The sequence below is a fragment of the Sclerotinia sclerotiorum genome, genomic scaffold (assembly GCF_000146945.2).
Source record: "Sclerotinia sclerotiorum 1980 UF-70 scaffold_7 genomic scaffold, whole genome shotgun sequence".
Lineage (NCBI taxonomy): Eukaryota > Fungi > Ascomycota > Leotiomycetes > Helotiales > Sclerotiniaceae > Sclerotinia > Sclerotinia sclerotiorum.
Window position 1 is genome coordinate 1,908,151 of NW_001820829.1, and position 25,616 is coordinate 1,933,766.

At 43.4% G+C, this 25,616-nt stretch overlaps 10 protein-coding genes across 10 annotated transcripts; 5 read left to right on the forward strand and 5 right to left on the reverse strand.

Moving 5' to 3' along the window:
* Positions 1-484: 484 nt before the first annotated feature.
* SS1G_06308 (predicted protein) lies at positions 485-2,186 on the reverse strand (the record flags this gene model as incomplete). Its single annotated transcript, XM_001593336.1, has 4 exons — positions 485-1,221; positions 1,377-1,634; positions 1,799-1,895; positions 1,950-2,186. The coding sequence occupies 4 exons, from the start codon at positions 2,184-2,186 to the stop codon at positions 485-487; spliced, it is 1,329 nt and encodes a 442-aa protein (XP_001593386.1).
* Positions 2,187-3,282: 1,096 nt separating this feature from the next.
* On the reverse strand, positions 3,283-3,514 carry SS1G_06309 (predicted protein; the record flags this gene model as incomplete). Its single annotated transcript, XM_001593337.1, has 2 exons — positions 3,283-3,386; positions 3,490-3,514. 2 exons carry the CDS (start codon positions 3,512-3,514, stop codon positions 3,283-3,285), a joined length of 129 nt encoding a protein of 42 aa, XP_001593387.1.
* A 1,209-nt stretch (positions 3,515-4,723) lies between these two features.
* On the forward strand, positions 4,724-4,963 carry SS1G_06310 (predicted protein; the record flags this gene model as incomplete). The annotated part of the gene is made up of 1 exon (XM_001593338.1): positions 4,724-4,963. One exon carries the CDS (start codon positions 4,724-4,726, stop codon positions 4,961-4,963), a length of 240 nt encoding a protein of 79 aa, XP_001593388.1.
* Positions 4,964-6,237: 1,274 nt separating this feature from the next.
* On the reverse strand, positions 6,238-7,675 carry SS1G_06311 (hypothetical protein; the record flags this gene model as incomplete). The annotated part of the gene is made up of 2 exons (XM_001593339.1): positions 6,238-7,478; positions 7,537-7,675. 2 exons carry the CDS (start codon positions 7,673-7,675, stop codon positions 6,238-6,240), a joined length of 1,380 nt encoding a protein of 459 aa, XP_001593389.1.
* A 955-nt stretch (positions 7,676-8,630) lies between these two features.
* Positions 8,631-9,150, forward strand: SS1G_06312 (hypothetical protein; the record flags this gene model as incomplete). The annotated part of the gene is made up of 2 exons (XM_001593340.1): positions 8,631-8,728; positions 8,949-9,150. 2 exons carry the CDS (start codon positions 8,631-8,633, stop codon positions 9,148-9,150), a joined length of 300 nt encoding a protein of 99 aa, XP_001593390.1.
* A 330-nt stretch (positions 9,151-9,480) lies between these two features.
* SS1G_06313 (hypothetical protein) lies at positions 9,481-12,200 on the reverse strand (the record flags this gene model as incomplete). Its single annotated transcript, XM_001593341.1, has 2 exons — positions 9,481-11,995; positions 12,061-12,200. The coding sequence occupies 2 exons, from the start codon at positions 12,198-12,200 to the stop codon at positions 9,481-9,483; spliced, it is 2,655 nt and encodes an 884-aa protein (XP_001593391.1).
* Positions 12,201-13,631: 1,431 nt separating this feature from the next.
* On the forward strand, positions 13,632-14,567 carry SS1G_06314 (hypothetical protein; the record flags this gene model as incomplete). The annotated part of the gene is made up of 1 exon (XM_001593342.1): positions 13,632-14,567. One exon carries the CDS (start codon positions 13,632-13,634, stop codon positions 14,565-14,567), a length of 936 nt encoding a protein of 311 aa, XP_001593392.1.
* Positions 14,568-15,463: 896 nt separating this feature from the next.
* SS1G_06315 (hypothetical protein) lies at positions 15,464-17,158 on the reverse strand (the record flags this gene model as incomplete). The annotated part of the gene is made up of 3 exons (XM_001593343.1): positions 15,464-16,894; positions 16,962-17,010; positions 17,097-17,158. 3 exons carry the CDS (start codon positions 17,156-17,158, stop codon positions 15,464-15,466), a joined length of 1,542 nt encoding a protein of 513 aa, XP_001593393.1.
* A 2,519-nt stretch (positions 17,159-19,677) lies between these two features.
* Positions 19,678-20,114, forward strand: SS1G_06316 (predicted protein; the record flags this gene model as incomplete). Its single annotated transcript, XM_001593344.1, has 2 exons — positions 19,678-19,755; positions 20,103-20,114. 2 exons carry the CDS (start codon positions 19,678-19,680, stop codon positions 20,112-20,114), a joined length of 90 nt encoding a protein of 29 aa, XP_001593394.1.
* Positions 20,115-22,966: 2,852 nt separating this feature from the next.
* SS1G_06317 (hypothetical protein) lies at positions 22,967-24,118 on the forward strand (the record flags this gene model as incomplete). The annotated part of the gene is made up of 3 exons (XM_001593345.1): positions 22,967-23,049; positions 23,120-23,564; positions 23,621-24,118. 3 exons carry the CDS (start codon positions 22,967-22,969, stop codon positions 24,116-24,118), a joined length of 1,026 nt encoding a protein of 341 aa, XP_001593395.1.
* Between the last annotated feature and the right edge of the window lie 1,498 nt (positions 24,119-25,616).

A 25,616-nucleotide genomic window follows, 5' to 3' on the forward strand; every position in this document is an offset into this window, starting at 1 on the left:
ACGGGAGTGGAAAGACATTTGAGTTATTGAAAAGTGTTTGGATAATGTATTAATTACATTGCTTGGGGAGCGGAGAGCAGATATGGAGGTCACAGAGGAGATATTTAGGATGATTGCAACGAAAGACAATTTTAGCAGGAAAGCTCTAACTCTTTTGATTGAGAAACAAGGGACAAAAATGAAGGTTACCCAGGAGATGGTGAAAATAGTTGCAAAAGAACACCGGAAGGATTCAAAATTGTTAGCAAAGATGGAGACTATGCATGGAATGCAATGAGCAACAATATCAAACTTTAATTAACCCCTAACACACTCTCATCCAAACGCAATACTTGGGCTTCCTAGCTATAGGACAACACCGTGATCGATCATATTCTCTCAAACCTCCATTTCCCTATTCACATATACAAGTATACACTATCATTCATTGGACATTTAACTCTCCAAAATTGCATCACGCATCTATTTGTCGAGTCTTGTGTCACTATGTTGCGCTCTTGGCTTTGGTAAGACATAGAGAATTCCTCTTGCGCTTCTTCCCACCATTTTTCCCCTTGAAATTTATCTCCGCCTCACCTCTACCCAAGTCTATGCCTCTATCAATCTTTAATAACTCGAAATTCTCCCTGAAACCACCAATCTCTGTCCCGTCTTCTTTCACTTTTCCTTCACACTCAATTACTCTTTCACCCTCGTCTTCACCACCATTTCCTTTCGCACTATTACTTCTACTACTCCAAACCTCACTTGTGCTTCCCCTCTCTTTTTTTCCGCAATAATCTTTGTCTTCCTTGTCTCCAACCCTCTGCTTCTTCTTTGCTAGGCTCTGCTTGCTGCTTCCTAGCAGCTGCAAAGCAGATCCCCGAGCTTTAACAAGTTCACCGAGCACTAGAGGAGAACACACGTTCAATCCAGTCTGCAAACGTGAATTTAGTAGTGAGGTAGCGGCCGAGGTATTTAAGAATGGTCTTGTCATCACGCGGGGAGCCATACTCAATGGAATCCGAGGACTGGTTGGAGGAGCTTTATCCGGGCCCAAAGATCTTTGAACTGCTGCACGTTGCATAGCTACACATTGCACAGCAGCGCGATGTGCATCAATTTGCTTCTCGATGTCAATTTTCTGCTCGCGTAGCTTTTGAGTTGCTTGATCTTGGGTAGCTTGGCGCTGCCCTTCAACGTGATCCGGGTTTGTAGCACTTAGCTCTTGCGATGAACCGACTGTTGTACTTCAATCTTTTCCTCTTCAACGACTGCACGGTGTGCTTGAATTTTTCGAGCCTGAAATAACTTGTGCTGCAGTGTAGTGGAGATGGAAGAGGTAGTTGAGGATTGGAAATTCTGGTTAATGGTTTTGTTTTGAAATGGGAGGTTACTAATGAAAAATGCTTGCGACACTAATTCAGGAATGGAGTTACCTGTAACCAGTTGATTTCTTTGAGAGATATCCTCGACTTTCTCAATAGGTGTGATAGCCAACATCCAGCTAAATTCTGCAATTCTTTCCACTCCAACAATCTCAACTGAAGTACCAGCCGCGCGTTTTGTGCTACCACCAACGTTTGACTCAATCCCCGTGAAGTGATTTCTATCGATGTAGAAATTTCTCGGAAGGAATCGCCTGTAGGGGCTGACTGTAGATCAACAGATCTGCTATGGGTTGCATTCTTGCCATGGCAGTTCATTCTCTCTGAGATAGTGCACTGTGGGTTTTGAATATATCGTGCTTCATGCAGATCCTCGGGTTTCTTCCCGATCTAGCCAAGATCTTTTTTCTTTTTTCGGCTCTTCTTTTTACATTTTCCTTGCGTGGGATTCAAATCATTCGCAGTATCGGCCTCCACAAGCCCGATCTTCACCGAGTCGGTATCTTCATGTCTAGGAGTTTTGAGTGCCTGAATTACAAAATTATATTAGCAAGCGTATCCAATGAATTTATTGTGACTAACCGTGAGCGTATCATATGCTGGGGTGTCAGGTTGAGGAAGAGTTTTAACTCTAGGATGAGTTCCAGAGCGCACAGCTCCAGCAAACTGAATGATCTTGACATATTGCTCGAACTCGAATAATTCCTGTCCTTCATACTGTTCGATTTGATAGAGCTCGTAGATATTCAAGCAAGAAGAACCTCCATTTGACCCAGAATAATTCGCATCCAATTTATGCAGCCCTGGATTTGACTTCATGATGAAAGAAAGACAGTAAAGTATACAATTAGAACTTTGATATCTTTAAGCGAACAAGAAATCAAAGATGAGAGAGAGATACAATGGTCAGATTGTCAATATATTGCTATACTTGACCTCTAAAGAGAGAGGTTGGTCTTGAAGTGTTGAGGTTACTGAAGCTCTTTACTTTGTTTGTTGCACTTGCTTGTCGGCGAAAGGCGTCTTAATCTCCGAAGACGTTTGATATCAGACGAGAAATTGACGAATAAGGGAGGGTACTATTAAAATAATTTATTTGATGTCTAGAAAGGGGGCGCTTTCATGGATGCTACATTATTTTTGCCAAGACGGGTAGCTGCATAAGCGCAGATATAGGAACTTATAATGGCTCAAGAAGTCCAATTGCGTAGAATGACACATTATTTTAGCTGCAAACACTGCTTTGGCATATATCATTGGGCATTATTGTAGGTCGATTGCATGACAACCCGGTTGTGTATCGCCCATTGATCAACATCGTAGCGGTTAGAGATCTCCTCTCACTTCCTGCAATTCTCCTTATTCACCTAGTCTTTTCGCATGATTGCCTTATAATTATCACTTCTAATTACTCGTCTCAAAATCTGAAGTAGGTAAAACAGGCTCATATATCGCTTTCCCGCTTTTCTTTGGATCTCCAAATTCAGTACCATATTCCTTTTTCATCGCTTCTTTGGCATAGTCAAGATATGGATTCGCGGGAAAGCGAAGATGACATTCCAGCCGAATAAGTGTTTAGGTTTACTTCTTGACTAATAATTTCAGCACAGCCTGAACAGCCCCACTACTGGCACATTAGATGCTGAAAAGAGGTTCACCCCTTTGACCTCCGACACCAGTGGCGTGCTGAATGGGGTAGCAACATGGCTCTTGTCCCGCATGACTGTCATTGCCTTTTGAAAAACAGCAGGAAACTGAAAGCTTTACGTTTTCATATGGAATGGATTATTGTTCGCTGACTTGTTGAAGAACAACGACAAGGCCGTAAGCTACGTTGTTGTCTAGATCCATGCGTTCCAGATTTGTATTTGCGGATGCGAAAGAGGTTGAATTTCAGACTGACTAGTTGTGGCTGCTAGAGAGCTCCAAGCGCATTTCGGGAACGAAATCCACTGTCAATTTTCCCCTTGAACTTCAAAGTCCCAGGCTCACCACCAGCTGTGACTGGAATATTCCGCCCTGTTGTGAAATTGGTCAGCTTGCATTCTGGACCAGGGCTCAAGAGAGCTTACCCAACGAAAACCTCCTGGATGAGCCTCTTCCCGAATCTGGGTGGAATTACCACTGATGCAAAATACTCTAGCCATGATGATTGCGGTAAGTGCACGAGATTTGATTTTGATTGGTATAGAGAATTTCGTTCAAACCGATTGTGGAATATGTATCTTTTGAGAATATGCTAATTAAGACTCATCAGATAAGTCAATATCCCACAAATTTATGCATCCCCTCTTCGAGGAAACGGACTCCTGTAAAAGCTTTAGCTGTGTTAGAAGAGTAGTGATTTACTGTCTTGATTTCATGCCTTTTTGCCCTTCTGGAACTTCTTGAATGGTATATGAATATCAATTTTCCTCTAATCACAACTATTTGAAATAAGGGAAGAGGGCCGAAATGGGCTATGGTTGAAAGTGATGAAGGGAAAGGTGGAGAATCCTGATTCAAACTCGACGTCATACCGTACTGTCAGGACTTCTAACTACTAAATTTTAGCAAACACTACAGTGCAGAAGAAAGTGACTCGGGATAGCGATGCAACTTGCTTCGGATACCAGGTACGGATACATACTTTGAGAATAAGATCAAAAGCTCCTGTTTTTGCTCATCAGATTTGAAATATCGTCCCATGACCCACCCTCTTTCCACAACAAGATCCGGGTACCTTTTGTTCATATTATACAAAAAGCCGGTGGCTACAATTATATCTTCTTCGGAACGTCCATAAGCTCCCATAAGTACATGGTTCATGCTCTTTTGGACCACCCACCAAACCGCCCCCGCCTCACTAGACTAGTTTCCTAGACAAGCAGCGGGTTGCCTAGTCGATGTCATTCCAACCCCGCCATGTGATAGCAAACATTTGGGACGACACAAGGGATCCAAATTAACAAAGACGGATTAGAGATATAGTAGAACCACCTAGCAACCTTTCAAATGGGGATGAAAAATCATTCAACACGTTTCGATCCCCATCGTTCTTGTTTTTATCCCGAGAATAGGCCATGTTTGCTCTTTTCTCCTTCCGCTTGCGATCTTAGTTTGTGCTTGACTTTGCCTTGCATTTAAAACTATATATCAAGTATTATGCAACAGTTATCAATATCCACATCAATAGTAGTTATTTGCGACCTTCTTGGCGACTCGCATTCCGATATCACACAGTATATTCTACTCAAGTTTACATTAAACGATGTCCTGCTCAAAACTCATTTTCCCACTCCGAACTAAGCAACCTAAACACCTCTAAAAATGCGTGCACGAGCTTGCAGATTTCCAAGATACCTCTAGTCAAAGGTATGTCTCAAGGAACGGCCTGGTGCATCTTCGACAAGACAGGCGAGAGATACAACTATGGTACTCTCAATTTTCGAACACCGGAAAGTACACTTGGAGCGACTAAGTGGATTGAGTTGGGGAGAAGTGTCGCCCCGAATTTTGTTTTTATCCCATTGGTATTACACGATCCTTTGTCATACCAAGTTTTCAGTTCCCCAGCCTTTCCACATAATTTTCAAGAAGACGGCAAACGGAAATAGGGAAGCAGTGTATTAACATCTAGACGCCCCTAAAAGTTGATTTGGAGACCTGATCCACGAACCGGCCTTCGGTCGCAAGGTTCCAGATATATAATCAGGGATCTAACTACCTTGAGTTTCAAAGCATACGACAATGTGATTTCTATCAACACGCAAAGTGGTTCTCATTGGGACGGATTTCGTTGATCCACCTTGCCATCCTTCGCCATCATATGCATTGCGTGACACTTCCTTTCCCCTCCACAAGCTATTTAATCCGAGCTAATTCCCTTCTTGATTCCAGGTTACTCGGCTCACCAATCCACTTCGCTCTGCTCCAACAACCTTACGCGCCCCGAAATGGAATAGAAGCTTGGAGCATGCGCGGTGGTATCATGGGACTTGGGATCCTAATCGATTACGTGGCCTATGCTCGGCTTCATAATATTTTATATTCACCCAGTATCAAGGCTTGAAATTACTATTGAGACGATTGAGGAGATAGCTAGGGATCAGGGTGTTAGTCTTGGACAGGCAGGAGTTTTGATTGTGAGGAGGGGATTTGTGAAGTTGTAATATTATAAAGAAGCTGGTGCTGAAGAACGCATACAAAGCGTGAAAAACGCCCACGAATTGTAGGAGTGAGAGGATGTAAAGGAACTGTCTAATGGATATGGAATGACCAATTTTCAGCAGTAGCGAGTGATACAATGGTTTTCGAGTAGTCACCGCCGGCGGAAAAACACTAGGAGTGGGTGCTGCATGATTGGCTATTGGCTTTATTGTGAATTTAAAATTTTCTTTTCCTTCTCTCCTCAAAACTACTCTTTCCCTCCTCCGTCGAGCACACAAGCACAGCACGTACTAACGCTCCTGTCCCTCTTTCCTCAGCGGCTGTCCAATGGCAAACTCTGGAATCCAGAAGCATTGGCCAATGTATGCGCAGAGCAAGATCGATATTCTTCCTTATTATTAGTGTGCCGTCGAACATTCCTGGTGAAGTGGCGAGTCCGCCGAATGCTATTGCGATTCTTTAGAGTTTGTTAGGAAGGAAACATGTGGTAGAAAAATGGAAGGAAGAATAGAAAAGCGGAGGTAAGGAGGAAGCGGGGCGAAAGAGTAGCAACTGTAGTTGGATCTTTGGAATATTTACATTGCCACTCCTTAGAGCACCTGTATGATGTTGACCTCCCTGCTGGGTTGGCTTGTCCCCTTTTCTTATCCGTCCATATTGTCTATTCCATCAATTCTACACTCAAAGCCTCCGCTCCACCATTCCTTCGACGAAAGAAGCTTCATTCTTTCTCCCCTTCGCCCATTTCCCTCTTAACCGCCGCTCCTAAATTAACCACATTCCTCAAACTTCCGAATGGCAACACATCACTAATCCTCTTCGCACCACTCAACCACATGACCAACCTGTCAACTCCACATCCCCATCCGCCAGTAGGGGGTAATCCCACCTCCAACGCTTGAATATATCCCTCATCCACTTTATCCATGGGGTTCTCTATATCCTTAAATTTCAACTGTTCACCAAATTTGTACCGCTGTTCAAATGGCGAATTCTCTTCTTCATACATATTTGCTATTTCTTGGTGCTGTATGAAGAGTTCCACCCGTGCGGATACGAGTTGCTTGGTAGTAGGATCGAGGAACGATTTTGAGAGGGGCGCCATGCAGGAGGGCTGGTGCATAATAAACGTGGGATCGGAACAGAGGGGCTCGATGTAGATGGATGCGAGCTTATCTAGGAGGCGGGGGAGAGTTGGGTTTTCGGGAACTTCGAGGTCATATTTTCTGAAAAGTTGGAGCAAGTCTTCTCCAGCGTCATCTTTTTGGAGATCAGGTAGCTTTTCTTCGATTGCAGATTCGATTGCGGGTATAAATTCAATTCTTTTAAAGGGCTTTGTGTATAAATCCTCTTCGAAGCGTGGAAGTTCCGTAAAAGGCATGTATTTTACATGTTGAGGATCGACACGCAATCCATTGACGAGATATACAAGACCCGAAATCAAGTTCTCGGTCATGGAAATAAGATCCTCAATGTCGGCATACGCTTTATAAAATTCACAGGTTGTGAATTCCGGATTATGTGTAGCATCAAGACCTTCATTTCTGAACGCAGGGCCAATTTCGAAGACTCGATCTAAACCACCGATGACCAGACGTTTTAACCATAATTCAGGAGCTATTCTGAGAGCTAACTCCTTTTCGGGGAACTCTGTTGCGTTTGTTTTGAACGGTTGGGCCATGGCACCTGAAGCCTTATCGGCAAGGATCGGGGTCTGAAATTCGAGGAAATTGTCTTGGACGAGGAAATCACGGATATGCTGTGTGATTTTTGAACGAAGCCGCAGAGTAGCGGCGACATCGTTGTTGACAAGAAGGTCAAGATGTCGATTTCGAATACGGGTTTCTGGATCCTCTAATTTTCTGGGCACCGGTGCCAGACTTGGAGTCAATATATGTGGTAAGCATGTCAATTGGAGAGTAGCTGAACCATTGTCTTTGCGAATTGGGTAACCAGTTGCAGCTATTACATGTTAGGTTCGCCAAAAGGAAAAGGGATGCGACATAGAATTTTCACTCACAAACAATATCTCCACGTTGCATAATTTTGCTTAAATCTTCGAAGGAAATTGGAGTTTGCACATTAATATCTTGATTTTTGGATATCTTCCCATGTTCGGCCTCTAATTGAATTGTATAACCATCCTCTATTAAATTCATGAAGACAAGCTTTGAACCAAACTTTCGCACACTTTCAAGCCTACCTACAAAAAATCAACCTCTATTCGCATTCTGCCCAGAAAAGTTCTTACCATGCAGCGTAAGAGCATCGGTTTCATGACTATATCCACATGGCAGTGTCGCACAATACTCAAGACAACTTTTCACCGTAGCAATTCTACCAACCTTTTTAATTCTTGGATAATGTAGGGCGCCAGATAACTGAAGTTTTTTAATCCTACTTTCCGAGTGATCTAAGCCTTCCTTCAACTTCACTCTCCGTACCTTAAACTCCTCCTCAGTCTCGCAGGCAGCAGCTTTCGGCCCCTTGCCGCGTAAACGATAATGTGTAGAGAAAAGTCGTGCATATGCAGCTGGTTTCACTGGTAGAATGTCATGGTAGAGATAGGGTCTTAGGAACCGTAGACCGGTCAAAGAACTCATCCTATAATCTTAATACAACTTAATTAGCTTCACTCAATGAGAAACGTTATTAAATCAATGGAAGATGTAGATAATGAGTTTTTTCAGACAACGGATCGATGTGAGATCAACCACTCTCCCGAAGAAGGGTGTCAGTCGCAACGGTTCTAATGTTATATGGAAATCATCATATAAACTCATGGAAGGATAATAAAGCAACGGAGGAAAAAAGATGTCATATACATACCAAATAATTATTGCACTCTCCAAGACCAATTGTTAGTATGAGAGTCTTGATGTTGACGAAGAAGTCAATCGATGGCTGGAAGTTCAGCTTCGAGTTTTATGTTCAAAAAATTATTTGCTTCCGGAATAATGTTTTCCCGACGCTAGTGAAAGCTTTCCATTCAAGGCTCATACAAACCTTGGATCGAGGGTATCAAGCAAAAAGTAAGCCCCGCCCGTTTTGATATTCTACAAATTGAATACCCTCACATATATTCCATTTCCATAGACACAAAATACAGCAATCATGTCAATGTTCGGAATGGGTCGTCCTCAGCCATCCTCGCAAGAGAAAATCGCTGCTGCTGAGCAAGAGATGGATCTTATTACTGATATGTTCAACAAGTATGTTTTCCTATCTGTATTCGAAAGAGTAGATTAAACTGCCAATGATGCAAGCTCTGAAAACCCCATAGCTCGCTGCGCTCAAAATATTGAAGATATATTTCTCTTCCAGGTAGTCTGCCCTTGCGGCAGTGGCTTCCGGAGGGCTACCGGAGCGTTATTATTCATGAAGCTATGAATAGCTTCATGGTATCTAGTCTATACTGACATGTTTCCACAGACTCAGTCAGTCATGCATTAAGAAGTGCATTCCTAAAGAATACCGCGAGGGCGAACTCAACAAAGGCGAGGGTGTCTGCATTGATCGATGTGCGGCAAAGTTTTTCGACGTGCAGATGAAGATCTCCGAGTTATTACAAGCAGAGGCAGCAGCTAAAGGAGCTGGTGGCGGTGGTTTTGGAGGTGGTGGTTTTGGAATGTAAAATGATCTTGATGGAAGAAAGCTCCTTCGGGGCGGTTTTATTGTTAGCCCGTTTGGCAGCGCTCATGATGCAGAGATGACATGATGATGGAAAGGCATAAAAGGAATCCACCGGCAGACGTTGAGGATATGAAGAAAACAGAAGGGGGTGATGATAAAACTCATTGATATTGTACATTAGAATGTGGTATAAGGACAGCACAAACGATGTTCATATCCACTACCCCTCAAATCCCAAAACTCCAATCCATATGCTAAAGAAAAATACAAATGCTTGATGGGTATTCCCAAAACGCCGGCTGAATGCAGTTGTTGACTAACTAATATAAAATCATGGACTCCTCGGTGCCACTATATTTGGGCCAGTACCAATTCCCGTGATGGAGCGAACAATCCAATGAGCCCAACTTTCTTTTCTAAAAATATTTTCTAGTTCATCTGCCCGTGTTTCCAAATCATCTACCTGTCTTTCGAATTGAGATACACCATCCTCTACGTCCTGTACTTTTGACACGAGAGAATCAAGCTCGTACTCAAGTTTAGCTCCGAGAACTTCAATATCTTTGAGAGTTTCTGTAACATGAGATCGTTCTTCGCCAAGGAAGTCTTGCGTGCTCTTCCTTAGGTCCTGGTATTCTTCGCTCAGCTGCATGTGTAGTTCTTGAAATCTTTCTTGGTCCAAAGCAGCTTGGTCCTCTAAAAGGTTGATTCCGTCGATTCTCTGTTGTACCCATGGGCATAGATTGTTTCGGAGATCCAATATCTTCTCGTATATTCGTTTGTAATCCTCGTTGAGTAGTTTATGATCTTGTAATGCAAGCCACTCATTTGATTCATCAAACTTGTCAATAATACCAACAGGATCCCAGGTTAAAATAGCGTCTTCGGCGTCGCTGAAAGACGCGTGGCGCTGTATCCGATCTTCGCCACGATGTCTCCTCATGAGAGACACATCGGAAACACTATGGCGACGATGAAGTATTGCCACAAAATTATGATTGTCACTACGTTCTGCCTCTAAAAGTGGACCTTCAAGGTCACCTTCGCCGAAAAGGGAGCCTGAAATCGAAGGCTCCCTTGCCACAAGTTCGCGCCGGATTTCTTGCGCCTGTGCCTGCCACTGTTCTTCGGCTTCCGTGGCCTTCCTTTCTTCCCATTGTAAAGCGCTTGGATTTGGAGCGAGACTTGGCAAGCTTGTCTTGGAATTATCAGTAGGTGATTCGCTACCCCTTTCACGCAGCTCAGCTTGCGCTAATCCGGTCGCGACGTCTTTAGCTTTTGGTATAACACTTTCATATTCTCCCGGTTTAATTTTCCAAGTAAATGCTTTGTTAATTGTCGGGCTAGATGGTGTGCTTGGCCCATAGAGTGTTGTAGTCAGATGTCCCGGGCTAAAGTAACCACCGTTCTCATCCAAGTCACGGCTTTCGTCTTTCGAATGTTTACTGGCATGGCCGCGCAGGCCAACAGCATCCTTGATTCGTCCAAACCCTTGCTTGGCCTCGCTCATCTTTCCGGTAGCCTTTTTAAACACAGCTTTGTGGAGTTGAAATTCTCGGTCATTCGAAGTTTCCAACATACTCGTTGTCGATCCTGGAGGCTGAGCGGTGTATATGTCATCCGAGACTTCTTTTTTGCGAATATCTGTATCATCTTCTGGAGGCACTAAATCAGCTCTATTGTGAGACCACATGTATCCACCATGGTCATCCTTGGTGAACGACATGTGAGCAGCCGCGGATTCTGATTTACCATGATCATCGGCACCAGTCCGTCTAGATTTCCCATACCATAACCATTTCGATCTGGCGCCATGTACCAGAGTTATGAAGCGCTCCAAGTCCCAAGTCTCAATGTCAGCAATCCCAGATTTATCACGACCAACCATTCCCATAACCATTTCACCACTTTTCCCACTAACTTCTGCTAGGGTCGATTTCACCGCTTTTGGAACTGCCCAACCATCTCCGGCAGCACCTTTCGCAGTGACTTGATGTAACCGCTGTAGAGTGTATCTATCTAGCCTCCTAGTGCGCTCCATCTTCTGGGACTTTTGAAAATAAGCTATACCGCGCTTGAGACTAACAACATCAAAAGCGTCCTTAGCCACCGGGGCCCCATAATAATTGAGTCGATTTCTAGCACCCATGAGCAATCCTAGAAGTGCGGCCACAGTCGTAGGGCCTAGAATCCCGTCGGATGGTTCAATGTTGTAGTATTCAGATCCAATTTCAGTCCACCAATCATTTATTGCTCTCTCGGTAACATCGCAAAGACAACCATCAGCGTATTCCTGTTCTAACTTCCCAAAAATCATCAGGGCTACTTGGCAAAGCTTTACTAGTTCGATGACAGCACCATATAGGGGTATCCGATCGCTCGTTTTGTATAATTGAAAGAATTTGGCTTGTGTTGCAGCGGCCGGGGTCTGAAGGCTCATGCCGGATCGACCAGAACATCCTAACCTCTTCAAATTCTCGTTGACAATGAAATCTTCCCTGTGTTTCCTCACGTCTCCATTCGGTACCGGGATAACATTGAGGCCAGAAGGAAAGCTGCTCAAATTTGTAACCATCAATGTGCCCAATGGCGTATCCTTAGATCTGGCGTGATATTGAGAAATGGCGTTGAAGTAGACTCGAAGTCTCGGATTCCATGTCTCCTTATCTGCAGGAATCCCCAATACCCCTACTTGAATCTTGTGGCTGGCATCCCCTGTATAGGTCGTAATGACGAAAGTGGGATGTACTCTCGAACACGCCCATTGCTCGACCAGATAGACTTCGTAACCTTTAAGTTCTCCGTGACGTTCTATGACTTCTGTGGCGTTGTCCTCCTCCAGATATCTGTCAAAAGTCCAAAAATTAGTAAGGAATTCGGAACTCAATAGTAAGAGTTCTCATGCCTGAACGCAACTGGATCTGCGAATACATAAGGTTGCTTCGCATGCTCTGATTTATTGCCATGATTCGGTTTTGCTTGAGAGGTTAGACCACTTTTATAGGAATGAGAAGTCGTTCTCGAAAGGGTCAAAAGATCCTCTCTATTCATATTTGGATCATATGCATGAGGAATTGAAAAACGAAAAGACATATTATTCCTTTTATGTCTTTGTCCTTGGTCCCTTTCCTTCCTTGTCCACTAGGCTAGGCTCTTGCGCCCTGTGCTGTGCTGTCTGCGGGTAACCGGGGTCCTTGATGTGACGTCGATAATAAAAGTCGATAATAAAAGGGAATGTCTCCATGAATTCACATACGGATGGATATGGTATTTATAAATTCGCAATGGAAAAGGAGTAAGGAGGAGGGAATTTTACATTAATAAATGTTTCAAATTGATGGAGAGCCGATGTTCATCTCTCACACACACACACTCTCTCTCTCTCTTCCTCTTTGAATCACATAATTTTGAATTCCATAAAAAGGAATACAGCAGTTGTTTTCTACTGTGTTGTTTATTCATTCAGAGAGGGTGCTTTAGGCATGCGCATATGACCTGATTGGATTTGTGCAGAGTAACTTTAGGTGAGAAGAAAAAGGTGGTAAAAATACATTAGGGGCTTTTCCTTTTTGGCTTTATTATCCTTGAACCTCTTCTATAATTGGGGCCCAAGCTCCCCTGTACGCAGTAAACTCACCTAACAATTCATCATTTTCCGGGATTCACCTGTTGCCGGAACCTTATCGAGACCGTATCAATCCCGATGAAGTGCCGTGAAGTCAACATATCACATCGTACAACAAACTGACGACAATCTATCATATTTCTAACTTTAAGAGATTTAACAACAGAGCAGCATTATTGAATCCGCATATAATCTTTCTGCCATCACAACATACAATTCCTATAGGTACCGACATCAAATTCATCGCCACATCCGGTATATAAAGACAGCGATTGCGAACACACATTGATACCTACATCCAGAAAAACTAGGGCGGGGTGAACAGCTATGGATGTGCTTGAGAAGGAGCTTATCAAGCTACAAAGGGACTCCAGCTTTGATCAAAGTATCGAGGATGTGGAAAAAATTATAGAGCAACTTGAGAGAGCAAGATACTCTATTGAATCAGGTAAATAGATTCTCTACTCCAAAGAAGCATGCCTTCGACGGGAGATAGGGACGTGAAGCCCATGGAAGCTTTGAATGTCCCTATTACCACCTCGGCTTTTATCTACCGGCAGTGGATAGTCACTGAACTGTTCTTTTCCTCTAGAGCCTCATTCGGTTTCCATAACTTTAGCCAGACTTCAAAACCCGCTGAAAAATGGATTTGAAAAAGTTAATGATGATATCAAAAAGATCCACAAAGCCCATACTACCTTCGGCAGGGCCTTGAATGCGGTAAGTGATGTATACTTATAGTGATACATATGATTGTGAGCTGACCATTTTCTCTTCAGAACCTCCCAAAACAAACATTGCCGACTGAGATCGATGCCCTTGCAAGCTATCCAAAACTCGTAAATCGAGCTATCACCATGCATCTCTTACGCGAAGGACAATTCGGCGTAGCTTCAACATTCTTCGAAGAAACACAAAATTTCCAGGAGAGTGGCTCGAGTCCGGAAACAAATGGGGATTTGTTCACATCACAGAGGGACGAGATCTTCGCATCAGATGGAGATGTTTTGGGCGATTTCGCTGCCGAAGAGTCACAAGGACTACAAGGGCAATTCGAGACCATGTATAATATTTTACACCAACTCAAACAACGAAACCTTCGTCCAGCAATAGAGTGGGCACAAAAAAACAGCAAAGAGCTAGAAGGTCGAGGTAGTAATCTCGAATTCGAACTTAACAAACTCCAATTCGTTTGGTTATTTCTAGGGCCAAACGTAAATGGCCTTCCAGATGACGAAAACAACGGTCTACCAGGTGCACTTCGCTACGCGCGCATTTACTTTCCTCAATTCCAAAGCCGTTTTCTCCGCGAAATCCAACAGCTCATTACTGCCATGGTCTTCGAATCTAATCTACAAAACTCACCCTATCAACAAACCTTCAATACCTCCACCTCATGGTCAGACGTCTGCAACTCTTTCACACGCGAATTCTGTTCGCTTCTCGGCCTCTCCGCTGAATCCCCGCTTTATCTCGCTGCCACAGCCGGTGCCATAGCACTTCCCACCCTCATAAAACTCGCTTCCATTGTGAAGGAAAAACGCACGGAATGGACGACAGCAACAGAACTTCCGGTAGAGATCGCATTGCCCAGAAGTATGATGTTCCATCCGATTTTTGTATGTCCGGTGAGCAAAGAACAGACGAGTGAAATGAATCCGCCCATGATGATGCCATGTGGTCATGTAGTTGCGAAGGAAAGTCTGCATAGGTTGAGTAAGGGCGGGAGGTTTAAATGTCCGTATTGCCCGAATGAGAGTCAACCAAAGGATGCGAGGCAGATTTATTTTTAGGGAATCCGCATGGGCGTTATGGGAAGGTGTATATAAGCTTTATAGCAGGCGTATGTTTTGGATTAAACATGGATGGACGGGCTGCGTTGGGCTAGGATATAGCATTACAGGATTGGACAGGGCGTTTATGGGATGTGGGACACACATACATATATGTTGAGGTCGAATTCTACGCTTCAGATTGTGCAAGCAACGTGAATAGCGATTGAACGAAGAGAGATCTTCATACATTAGCATCAACTCCACTTTAAATCAGAAATAATGGATTATATCACATCAGTGTACGCACGCGCAATCCCAAAGATTGCGTCATACAAGATGTAGATGAAGGAGAAAGGGAGAAAACAGGTCGGAAATGGTGTATCTAATGGACGATGACGTAAAATCGTCACGATATTCGTTGGATAGATATCATAGTTAATAAATTATTCAGATGTGCAGCAAAACTTTCCTGCTTCTTTTAAACGGTGAAGGGGACTGGGAGAGATCAAGGGGGCGAGGTAAATTTGAATGCAAGGTGAGAATGACTGGAATACATATACTCGAGTAATGTAAGTAGCCAACCCAAGTGATATCAACTTAACTCATCTATTTGATCAGGAGCTTCAAGCTTATGGATCATGTTCATGTGCAGAAACACAAGGGATGTAAAGGAATACTATGGAGAAATATGAGCTACTATCACTAATATGCTTGGCAACTAATCTTACAATACTTAGTATTTCATAAGCAGACCATTACATTCATCTTTTGAGCAATAGCTAACTGTAGCATTATCGGCTTGGTATCTAACAATTCATTCGTATCTCAAGAACCTTTGTGTTCTCTCTCTTTGGGTTCTCCCACGCTTAATCCCACGTCGTGCTCCGCGTTATTATACTCTCTGTGTGATTTTCTCAAGGCTGGGTTACTGCCTCATCAACACGTCCCTGAATTTCCCCCTTGACAGATTCCTTCTTTTCGTTTGCTTCTACAACCTCCGTTTTAGTATCAGTCTCCATATCTGTTTTCATCATGGTATTTTCCTTTTTTTGCATTACATTCTCATTTTCCTCTTCCTTGACATTGTCTGGTTTGATCGCAGAATCAGGATTAGGTTCAATTTCCATCTCCTCCTTGACTCTCTTTTCCCCAGCTTCACTTCCAATATCGTCTTCCGCGGCTCTTTTCAATGAAGTTGATTCTCCACCTTCTTCTTTCACATCAACGTTCATGATCGCATCTCCATCTGCATCTTCATTCGACTTTCCGATCACTTCACCATCCTCTTTTTGAGTCTTTTCCTCCACCTCCTTCTCCTCTGTGTAATCCGGCCTTCTACCCACGGCAGCCTCAACATCAATTCCACCTCCAGTCACGGGTACCTTTCCCCGTTCTTGGGGCCCCATATCCTCCATCCCAATTTCCTCTGGACCTCTCGCATGTGGCAGTTCATCCTCTTCTCCCATTCCATTTTCATCTCTTCTCCCCATCCAATCTTCTCTATCAGATTCTCTCTGCATCACCCTCAACTGCGATGCTGGCACCACCCCGGCTTTCTGCTCCTGGCGCAATAACTCTCCTTGTGTAACCCCACCTTCTGCTCTCAACCCCTGTTCTCCTAAACTAGATACGGATGACGAAAGCAATGACATTATTACATGGGAACCAACTGATGAAATTCCATTAACGGATACAGAAACCGTCTCAACACCACCGGGTCCATTTGGTCCGTCGATTGTTTCAGTACTCTCGGTGCGTACCTCCCCACGCGGCGAGGCGCCTCCAGAACTCGTACCGTTTGAGCCATTGTGTGTGAGGCTTGATTCGCGCTTATTTAACCAACTTATAGGTGTCAACAATGCGCCCCCCAATGCTTCATCGCTACCCAGTCCTCCGTTTACAGAGGCCGTTCCAGATGTAGGATTGCTCCAGCTAATGCTGAGAGGGTCGACTGATGGGGGGGTTCCGTTGCTGAGAACCGAGGAAGAAACTCTTGGGTCTGGGATAGCTGGTGGGAGGGGAAATGCGGTTATGGGTGATGTGACGTGGATGACGCGATCGAGGGCGTGAAGATAAGAGGGGAGAGAACGGTGGTGCTGAGTAGGATTTAGGAGGAGCTCGGAGAGACGTTGGATTGTATGAGGCGGATGAGTTGGAAATGTCTTGTTTAAGGTATTTTGTATGTCAAGAAGTTGCTTGTAGCAGATTGAGGGAAGAGATTCTAACGAAGGCGGAAAGTCGGAAGAGGGGCCTTCATTACTGGTATCTTGCTTTGGGGAGATTGAAGGAGAAGAAGGCCGGGCGTATGTTGGAAGTTTTGGAATTTGGAAATCTGTGATGGCAATCTGGTACTGAGTTAGCTATCTAAGCATCACATAGGATCCTAGAAAGTAAATGAGGTGCAATCGTTACCTTTTCCAATCTAATCATCAACCTCTCAAGTAAACTCGGCCATGTTGAGCTACAACCAAAGTGTCAGTTCAGTCAGTCAGCATGAAGCCATCATACTCCACATTCCCGGCGATCATAAGAATGCGCAAAACGTACTAATCAATAGGTTGACCATGTGCAAGAGCCCGCAATATTTCCTCATCGTTATCGACGTCCATGTTTTGGGCTTGCGACAAGATGAAAAGGGTTGAATTAGGTAGTCGGCTAGTTTGAGATTGACGCGATTGCGATTGCGATTGTGAGTGATAGTGATAGTGAGCTGGGAGTGAGTATGGTGGGAAGGAGCTTGGGCCACCGATAGAGATAGAATTGAGGGAAGAGGGGTGAGAGGGGCATAATTCATTCAGTTGAATATGACAATGTCATGTCCCACTTTACATGTTCACATGTTCATATATCGTCGGCTTTGTGTCGCAGTACAATTGGAGGTTAGGTAGGTGGCACGTAGGTAGCTATTAAACAATTGATGTAAGACGACTATGTTTTATCACGAACCCTTTGAACCTTCAGCCTCTTCCTTTGCCAACAAAGTTTTGATACCTTTTACCGAAGGAGTTATCGAACATCTTCCCCCCTTTTTTCTTTCTGCAAGCCTATGCTATTCTAGAGAAGCCATCGATCTATGCTTAATTATTCTCCTTTTGAAATAGAACATTTCAATACTCAATTGGATTTCAAAAGATCTATACAATATTTAGGGGTTAATAGGGTGGATATTCACTTTCTTTCAGGTGTAGAATATGATCTCTCGATTTTCACATGGTTTTAACATACCTCTACCTGCGCGTTTCCCTGTGTTTATTACTAATCTCATCTTTGCATTACAGACTACTTATTTCCTTTGTCGCGACCAAAGTGTCTATGTCAAAGGGTGTAGAAAAGAGAAACCAGTAATTCGGACATGAACCTCTCGTAGGCATCTACACAGACTTGTTTTAATGCCAACAATGTCGAAAAACAAAATGTACTTGGATGATCATGGGTGCTTGACATTGAGAAGTATATTCAGAACAGGAAAAGTTGAGGGGATCTAGGAGACCGACAAGTGCCAGTGTCAACAGAAAGAATATGGAAGAAGCTGAAGAGGATCATCTTCGTACGATTACAGTTTGAATATTACTAGCAGGTGTCCACAACATCACAAAAGGCTGAATGTTATCATACTATTTGGGTGCCTTGGGATAATTCATTCAAGGAGTCCTATATAGTCTCGATGAAAGTACAAACAATGTTATTGTTTATTCATCTTGCTGCTCTCTTAGAGTCCGGAGTGTGATTGTATATGGGTGTATCCAGGGTGATTGTAAAACCGCTGGCAATGTGGAAATCTGGATGTATTGAAGCGGTTTTGGTGTTTGCCTCAATTACGAAAGTGGGATTGATGAAAACGTGCGAGTTATTTTCTAGATTCAAGAAGATTATGAGTTCGCGAAGAACCTCAAAGTCATTATCAATGTGAACTTTAGTGGCGCCGGTCACCTAAATTCAAGACAGAAGAACAGTAATGAAGGTTAACCCTTACAGCGCATCCACTTGACTGACAATAGCACTGAAGGATCGACCCTGCATTAATATGAGCTCAATTTTGCCATGTCCTGCTCCTGCTGGATCAGGAAGCTCTGATCCTTCAACATCTGACTCCCTGCAGTCATACATGAGCCTGTCCGTGACTCTGGGCGCCTCAATAAAAGAGAGAGAAATAAACCATGAAAAACAGATGTATTTGTATTTGATTCCACTCACTATTAGGTGACAGCGTTAATCGACTCATAGTAATTTTGTCTCTTTGACGGAAAAGGGGGGAAGACAGGTGTTTTGCCTTCAACATATCCTTGCTGTTGATATTGAAAAGTTTTGTGTCGAATATTCTAGGTCTAGGAGAGAGAATGAAAATGGATCAAAAGCACTTGAAGAAGAATGTTCTGTGCTAGTTACTTTTGTATTTCTATCTGTATCTGAGTTTTGTATAAGAATAGTTGACAAGAAAGGGGGAAGTTGACTGAGTATTCTACACATGAAGAAGAATTTTCTATACCGATAGGCAGCATATATGTAGTAGATTGAACAAGAACACGTGTTCGAATAGTGTAACCAGTTGCTTCCGTGATGGTGTTTGAATCTTCGACTAGAATGGCTGACAAAAAAAACGGAGGCTGGTTGACCCCTATACAGAAGAACCCATATGAGGATTTTCCTTGATAAGTAGAATAGTGGTTTTTATATCGTGGAAAGTCGGTTAATTGTACGAAAAGATTGTAATGGTCATATCGAGGGAAGTACAATCCATTGTTTTGCAGTGTATTTGAATTCAATCGATTCCATCGAAGTTGATTGTGTAGGCAAAGGTTTGAAGACAGAAGCTTGAGCGTTTATCCATCTCGATGCTGTCAGTCCACTTGATGTTGCTATTTCACCTTGATAATGCGAATCCACTTGCCTGTCTATCTGCCCTTTGAAAATGGAAACCTGAACGCTTACCCACCTTGATATTGCCAATGCATTTACCAGCCCGTCTACCCTTCGAAAGACAGTTTTAACGTTGATGCACCTCGATAGTGCTAATCCAGTTGCTTTCCATTTGAACATAGGAGATTGAGCGTTTGTCTATCTTGATGTTGGTAGTCCGCTCGCACGCTTGTTTTGGAGGAAGGCCCCGACATACCGCCAACATAGCGATATGGCCACGCAAATGGTTGATGGAAACAACCCACGGACCGCCGTTATGGCCCAGGGATCCATGCTCAAGTGCAGAGAGGTGGGTTGCTTCGGATAGAAGAGTAATACAGTGCAATACAGCCGTCCTGGGGGCAGCAATCACGACTCTGACGACTCGTTTTTGAAGGTAGCTATACAAGTCCATAAAGCTGGGCATGTGCGACTACGGGTGGAACGACGTAGAATTCGACTAAACGGCCGTCTCGATGGTGGAATCTGTATGCAAGAATGGAAGCATCAACCTCGAGAACAGAAAGATTATAGACTTACCCATTTGTGCCGACTCGCGTATATGGAGGCCACTGGAGTGGTTGCATTTGAATCCTGCAAAGATTCGAAGCCATAAGGACGTACTATCTCCTGGCTGGGGACTGACTGTCCAGACAGGGTCCACGATGAGCTTATATTAGGACATGAAATCGTGTTCACCGTCTGAGAGAGTCCCCGGTTGAGGATAGAATCGCATGTAGAAGCAGATGCAGCGATGAACTGTTACATGGCAACATCCTCACAACAAGAAGGGCCTAATACGAGAAAAGGTGGCCTGCCAGGAAGATAAGCAGCTGTGCGAATCGACTCGATTCGATTTCCTGATTCAAGATTTTTGATCCACCCACCTAGGGAAGGTAGGTACTGCACGCATACCCAGCTGTATACATCTACGGACGAGTTAAGAGCCACCTCCGTGGGATGAGCTTATGGTAAGGTACTCAGACTCACTGGTGAAGGGGCCGACGGTGGTGTTATGAGATGCATGCAAATACCTATTCATGGGAGTGTCTCGGTGCAGGCATCTACTGGTCTTCAAGCAATATAATCCAAACAGAGATGTATTTTCGACCAGGCTCACAGAGCATATATATGAGGATGGTGTACGGGACGCTCAGGCCTAGGAAGATGAAGCTTGCTGTTGACACAGCGTATGAAGTTTGAACGTAGCTATGAACAGCACTAAGCCTCCTACGCAGCTAGTATAAGCCAGATATTCGCTCATTGGGCTGTGTCCGCGATAATGCTGCACCGAATGCATGATTTATATGATTGAAAATTTTTGTGGTTTATATGAATGATATTATTATCAAGTAGAAATTGTTTCGAATCTAATTCTCTAATTATTCCATTCCTTTGAAATATTTGCTGGTCAAGTAACCTTACAGCGACGTTACCATACGAGTCCCTTTATTGAATCGTGCAGTTGCTTTCGGATGCCTGATCAGCAGAATTTATGATTGCACTCCATTGTGGATGTTTCTTCTGATTGGCATCCTGACTTTATGTTGGGACTTGGAGAGTGTGGGAGTGACTGTATGTATAGCTAGGGAGGTAGGTAAAAAGTCACGATCAGGCAGATGATAAATGCAATAAAACAAGAGCCACCAGTGAGCCAATCCATCTCTGCCATTAATCTGAATTGTGTGTCATGATTCTATGTTAACCTTACTGCCAAGATGAATGGTATCTGGGGGACTGATCTACTCTTCAACACTTTGAACTCATCAGGGAGGTAGTCGCTGGCGCTTGAATGTAAGTAAGGTTAAAGTTTATTTATCTCTTGGTAAAATCGCATGTAGTAAGGTTCATTAAATAATGAAACATCAAACAACGAAACAGATGTCGTATTTATTAACTCTGCTGACATGCACCCACCTCGATCCCTTTCAATGTTCTTATTCTTATGCATCAAGCTTTTTCATACATTCAATTTATCATTATGATTGTTATTATTATTGAAAATAATAAATAATAAATAATGATTACAAGAACGGAGTATGATCTCTGCCGCAGTCCTCTCTATCAAATTTATCAAATATTGCTGAGCCTCACTCGAGTCCATTGACTGCGCCCATTTTTCCTAGGATTGAAAAGTACAGTACGGAGTACGGACGGACATCCATCAGCCATTCTATGCAACAAAATATGACATGGAAATATATGACGTGAAAATATACGATGTGAAAATATGACATGGAAATAATGACTAGATACATTGCCAAATAAACCATTGAGGCTGTTCAGGAAATTGTTGGGTTTCTTCTAATACTTCTACAACCTTACAGATGAAGTTCTTATATTTATATTTTGTATCTGTTATTTAATCTTCAATCTTCAATCTTCAATCTTCAATCTACTCTTACAAATTATCTATCTATTCGAATACTGAATACTCAACTCCCAACTACCTACTTTAGCACAAGTGTTATCCCGAAAAACGCAGGAATAAAAATCCCAGGAATAAAAGAATAGGCACGACTTGATCGGAAGCGAAACGGGAAACCCCATACACCCCCATACAAAATTAAAGAAATAAGCCATTTCAACTGGCTGATGAACGGAGTCCTACCCATTCTCGTCCCTTCAGCTCTACTGCGTAAACACAATACATACACACAAACAATCAAACGTCTCGCCCTCCTCCCTCCGTCCCTCCCTCCCTCCCTCCCTATCCCTCCCATAGTGCCACTCCTCTCCACCCTCCTCCATTAAAACTACAAACCTCATCGCAAGCAACTTCTTATACGCCCCCCTTCGTCACTCCTCCGCCTTAACGTCAACACCAATTTCCGCCGTCCAACATTCCATGCCGGCCCGTCCGCAAACCTAATTCATACCTAAGAGAAGAAAAGGGAGAGGGAATTAATCCTTTCGTTATTCGACCTCCTATCGTACCCATCTTCAATTAACCTACGTTGGCAGCGCACACTCTTTCGCTTTCCATTGTATCGCATGCTCACACGACCTTCTCTTTCCCTACATGCGACCTACGACCTGTGACCTATTATAGAATCCCTACTCATTTTAAAACCCACCTCGAAAAGAATCTCAACGCCACACTCTTGACGTTTCATCATTGGGTCGCACCTCATTCATACTCATAACGAACCACAGAACACAACAGACAGCCGTTGATTCATTTTACCTACCAATCCATGCGACCGATAGTCTAGCATTCCTAGTCTGCGTCAAACATCAATATCTCTCTCCCGAGACTCCCCGCTGTCACTGCATTGATCGATTCAACTTTTTCGCACCTTATCCGGAACTCTTTCTGGGTTTTACGACAGATTTAAGTCATTCACCTTGGCTCCTGTTAAGGGGCCTTAAACACCGCAGACGTGGCTTTCAGCAAAGACTCTCGAAAGTCCCTGCTTTCTCTTGGTCAGGGACCATATGAACAAGACGCTGGAGGTTATTTTCATCGCGAAGGACTCACATCAGGACCCAACGGGATAGCAACAAGTAGGAAAGAGAAGATGTATATCCCAAATACCACATGGACATGGGCGTTCATGCTTGCCGCAACCATACAAGCCGCAGCCGTTTTGGCCATTGAATCGTAAGTTTTAACAATATTAAAAATATTACAACATCGTTCTTGGGGTTCATCTAATAACATGCATCACTAGATATGTATTCGCAAAGTTTCAAACGAGTCTGGTTAAAGGCAAAGAACAAATAGCCCTCGATCGAACAATTCCAACCTATCTCACCCTGTTCATTTTTGGTTTCCTCTATCAGGTTGTCTTGGTATACGATTCGCTGCGACTTAAGAACACAATTCAGGTTATCGGTCTCTGCATGTACAATGGTGGAATGTTGATATACGCCTCGATTCAATACGATCAAATTCAAACGGCGATTGAGTCCCTGGGTAACCTTGGTTATGTGGATGCGAATGCGAATGTCTGGCCGGATGTGCAAGGATTTTTAGTCGCAGTTCCATGTATTATCGCTTTCTTTACCGTCTTGATGTCACTCATAGCTTGGAAACTTTACGACGAATTTGCCTGGACAATTTACAAACACATCAGCGCTGATTTGCGAATGAAACGGAGATTCCTGACCTACCAAGTAAGTGCAACAGTCTCCATATTTTCAATCTCATGAATACTAGCTAATAAGCCTAGATTTATATTGCCTTGTTGAAATTCGATTTCTTCTTCTTCCTGGGATTCACGGTCCAATTTCTAGTTATCGTTACTGGTGTACAAGATTTCGAGTTTGGCTTGACAATAGCAGCCATCCCCGTTACCATCTTCATTCTATTCATGGCCGCCTTCTGGACTCGTCGCGAAAACAAACCAGGGATGCTCTCAGCCATTTTCATCTTCCATTGTGGTCTAGCCTACTTTATCTTTAAACTTGCCCGAATGTACCAACCGGCCAAAGCTGCAGACTATTTGCCAGTTCGTAAGAATTTGACAAGTTTTGCTGTCATCACAATCATTCTAATTATCCTAACGATCGTAAACGCTTCCTTATGTACGGCAAATTTCAATAAAGGTCTTAAGCCACATTTGAGGAGACGAAAGATCGGTGGCGAAGAGGAGAAAATCGACAATATGACCGAATTACCAGATCTCAGTCATTCTCAAAAACAATCGAATCGCATGACGATAGATTAAGCCAAAAAAAAAATACCTTTGGAAATAAACAAAGGCATAAGACTTCAAGACACCTGGTTACAAATTTGGAATTGGATTATGGTGGTTTAGGGCGTGCATGTACACTGAGATGACTATGACATTGGGGTTTCTTTTTTCTTGGCTCTTTTTTGTTACCTTTTTCTTTTTCTTTTTCTTTCTCTCGTTTGTTTCTTTGCGACTTTTATTGCGACAGGCCTTTTTGAGCCAAGTTATTTAAACTTGTCTTGTCTAGGTCAGTACGGCTGGTAGGCAGGCAAAGGCATTCGAGGACAGGTAACCTCACTTCATACCCGGAATCGATGGATATTGGCGGGCAGGCGTTACAGAGGGCGTATTATGTGATTTTTGTGCTAGGAATGGGCGCCGGTGTGCTTGTAGGGCTGGATCTGGGCGACATCGTCTGATCCATGAATGAATTGTCTTTGGGACTATCTTTCTAAATAGAATAGGCTTGCTGAGCAGGGTCATCTTACTAGGGAGAAAGAGCATAGTAGCATGGCATTCATAAAGCCGCGATATGATGTTTGCATATGAAACCTTTAGCGAAGCAAAATAAGATCTTTATTGAAGTAAGGAAAAGAGGGAAAGCGGTGAAGTGAATGAACATCGCAAAATTCATGTCTAATGATTCTTTGTGCTTTCAATAAGATGTGACTGTTACTCCTTTTTGAAGAAAGGCTCGGAGATGACGGATAATGGTGTATCGATACCTAACCGTGCTTCGATGATTGAGAGAGGTAATTGAATGCCCGCTGCTCAAGCTGATGGTCCATCTTTTGCACAACTGTATGTATCAACCGCCATTGGGTAGTAGACGTATTATTTAACCCCTCCCGTCGCCACATTTCCTAGTCGGAGAATTGGTCTGAGGTAGGGGCTTATGAATGATCAACTGTACAACAGTAGTTCTTCACAGCATGTACAGTAACAGAGGTAGCCGCTGGTCCTCACATAGTGAGCGGATAAAATGGCGATGGAAAAGTTACCTCTTTACAGGTAATTGCGATGTCTATAGACTTAGTAAATCCTTTCATGGGATTTGAGCATTCCTCTACCGAGAATACCACGGTGAATACGTCCAGCTCATTGACCGTTTTTGCCCTTGGAGCTTTTAGCACTTTATGTTGGTACTTGTTTTGTCTCACCCCCATTTAATTGTCATGCTTGTTGCCATCTTTCTCTCCTAACCTTTGTTTTTATTTCATTCCTCCACGTGAAGTCCAGTTTTTTTGCTTCGGATTTTCTCCTTTTGCTTATCAGGACCTTCGCCATGGATGTCAACTTCAAGCCAATGCAAGACATCCTCCAGAGCAGAAGCGACGCAACGAGGCTTTGTACTGACGTCGAGAGAACTTGCATGGGCCAGAGATCTTCTCACGGGAGAAGCTTTCTCTAGGTGGGTTTTGTCTAATTCATTTTCGGAAAGGTGGATGTAGCCACTGTCCGCTGGAGCCGGCGCCGCCTGTGAGGAGGGGGG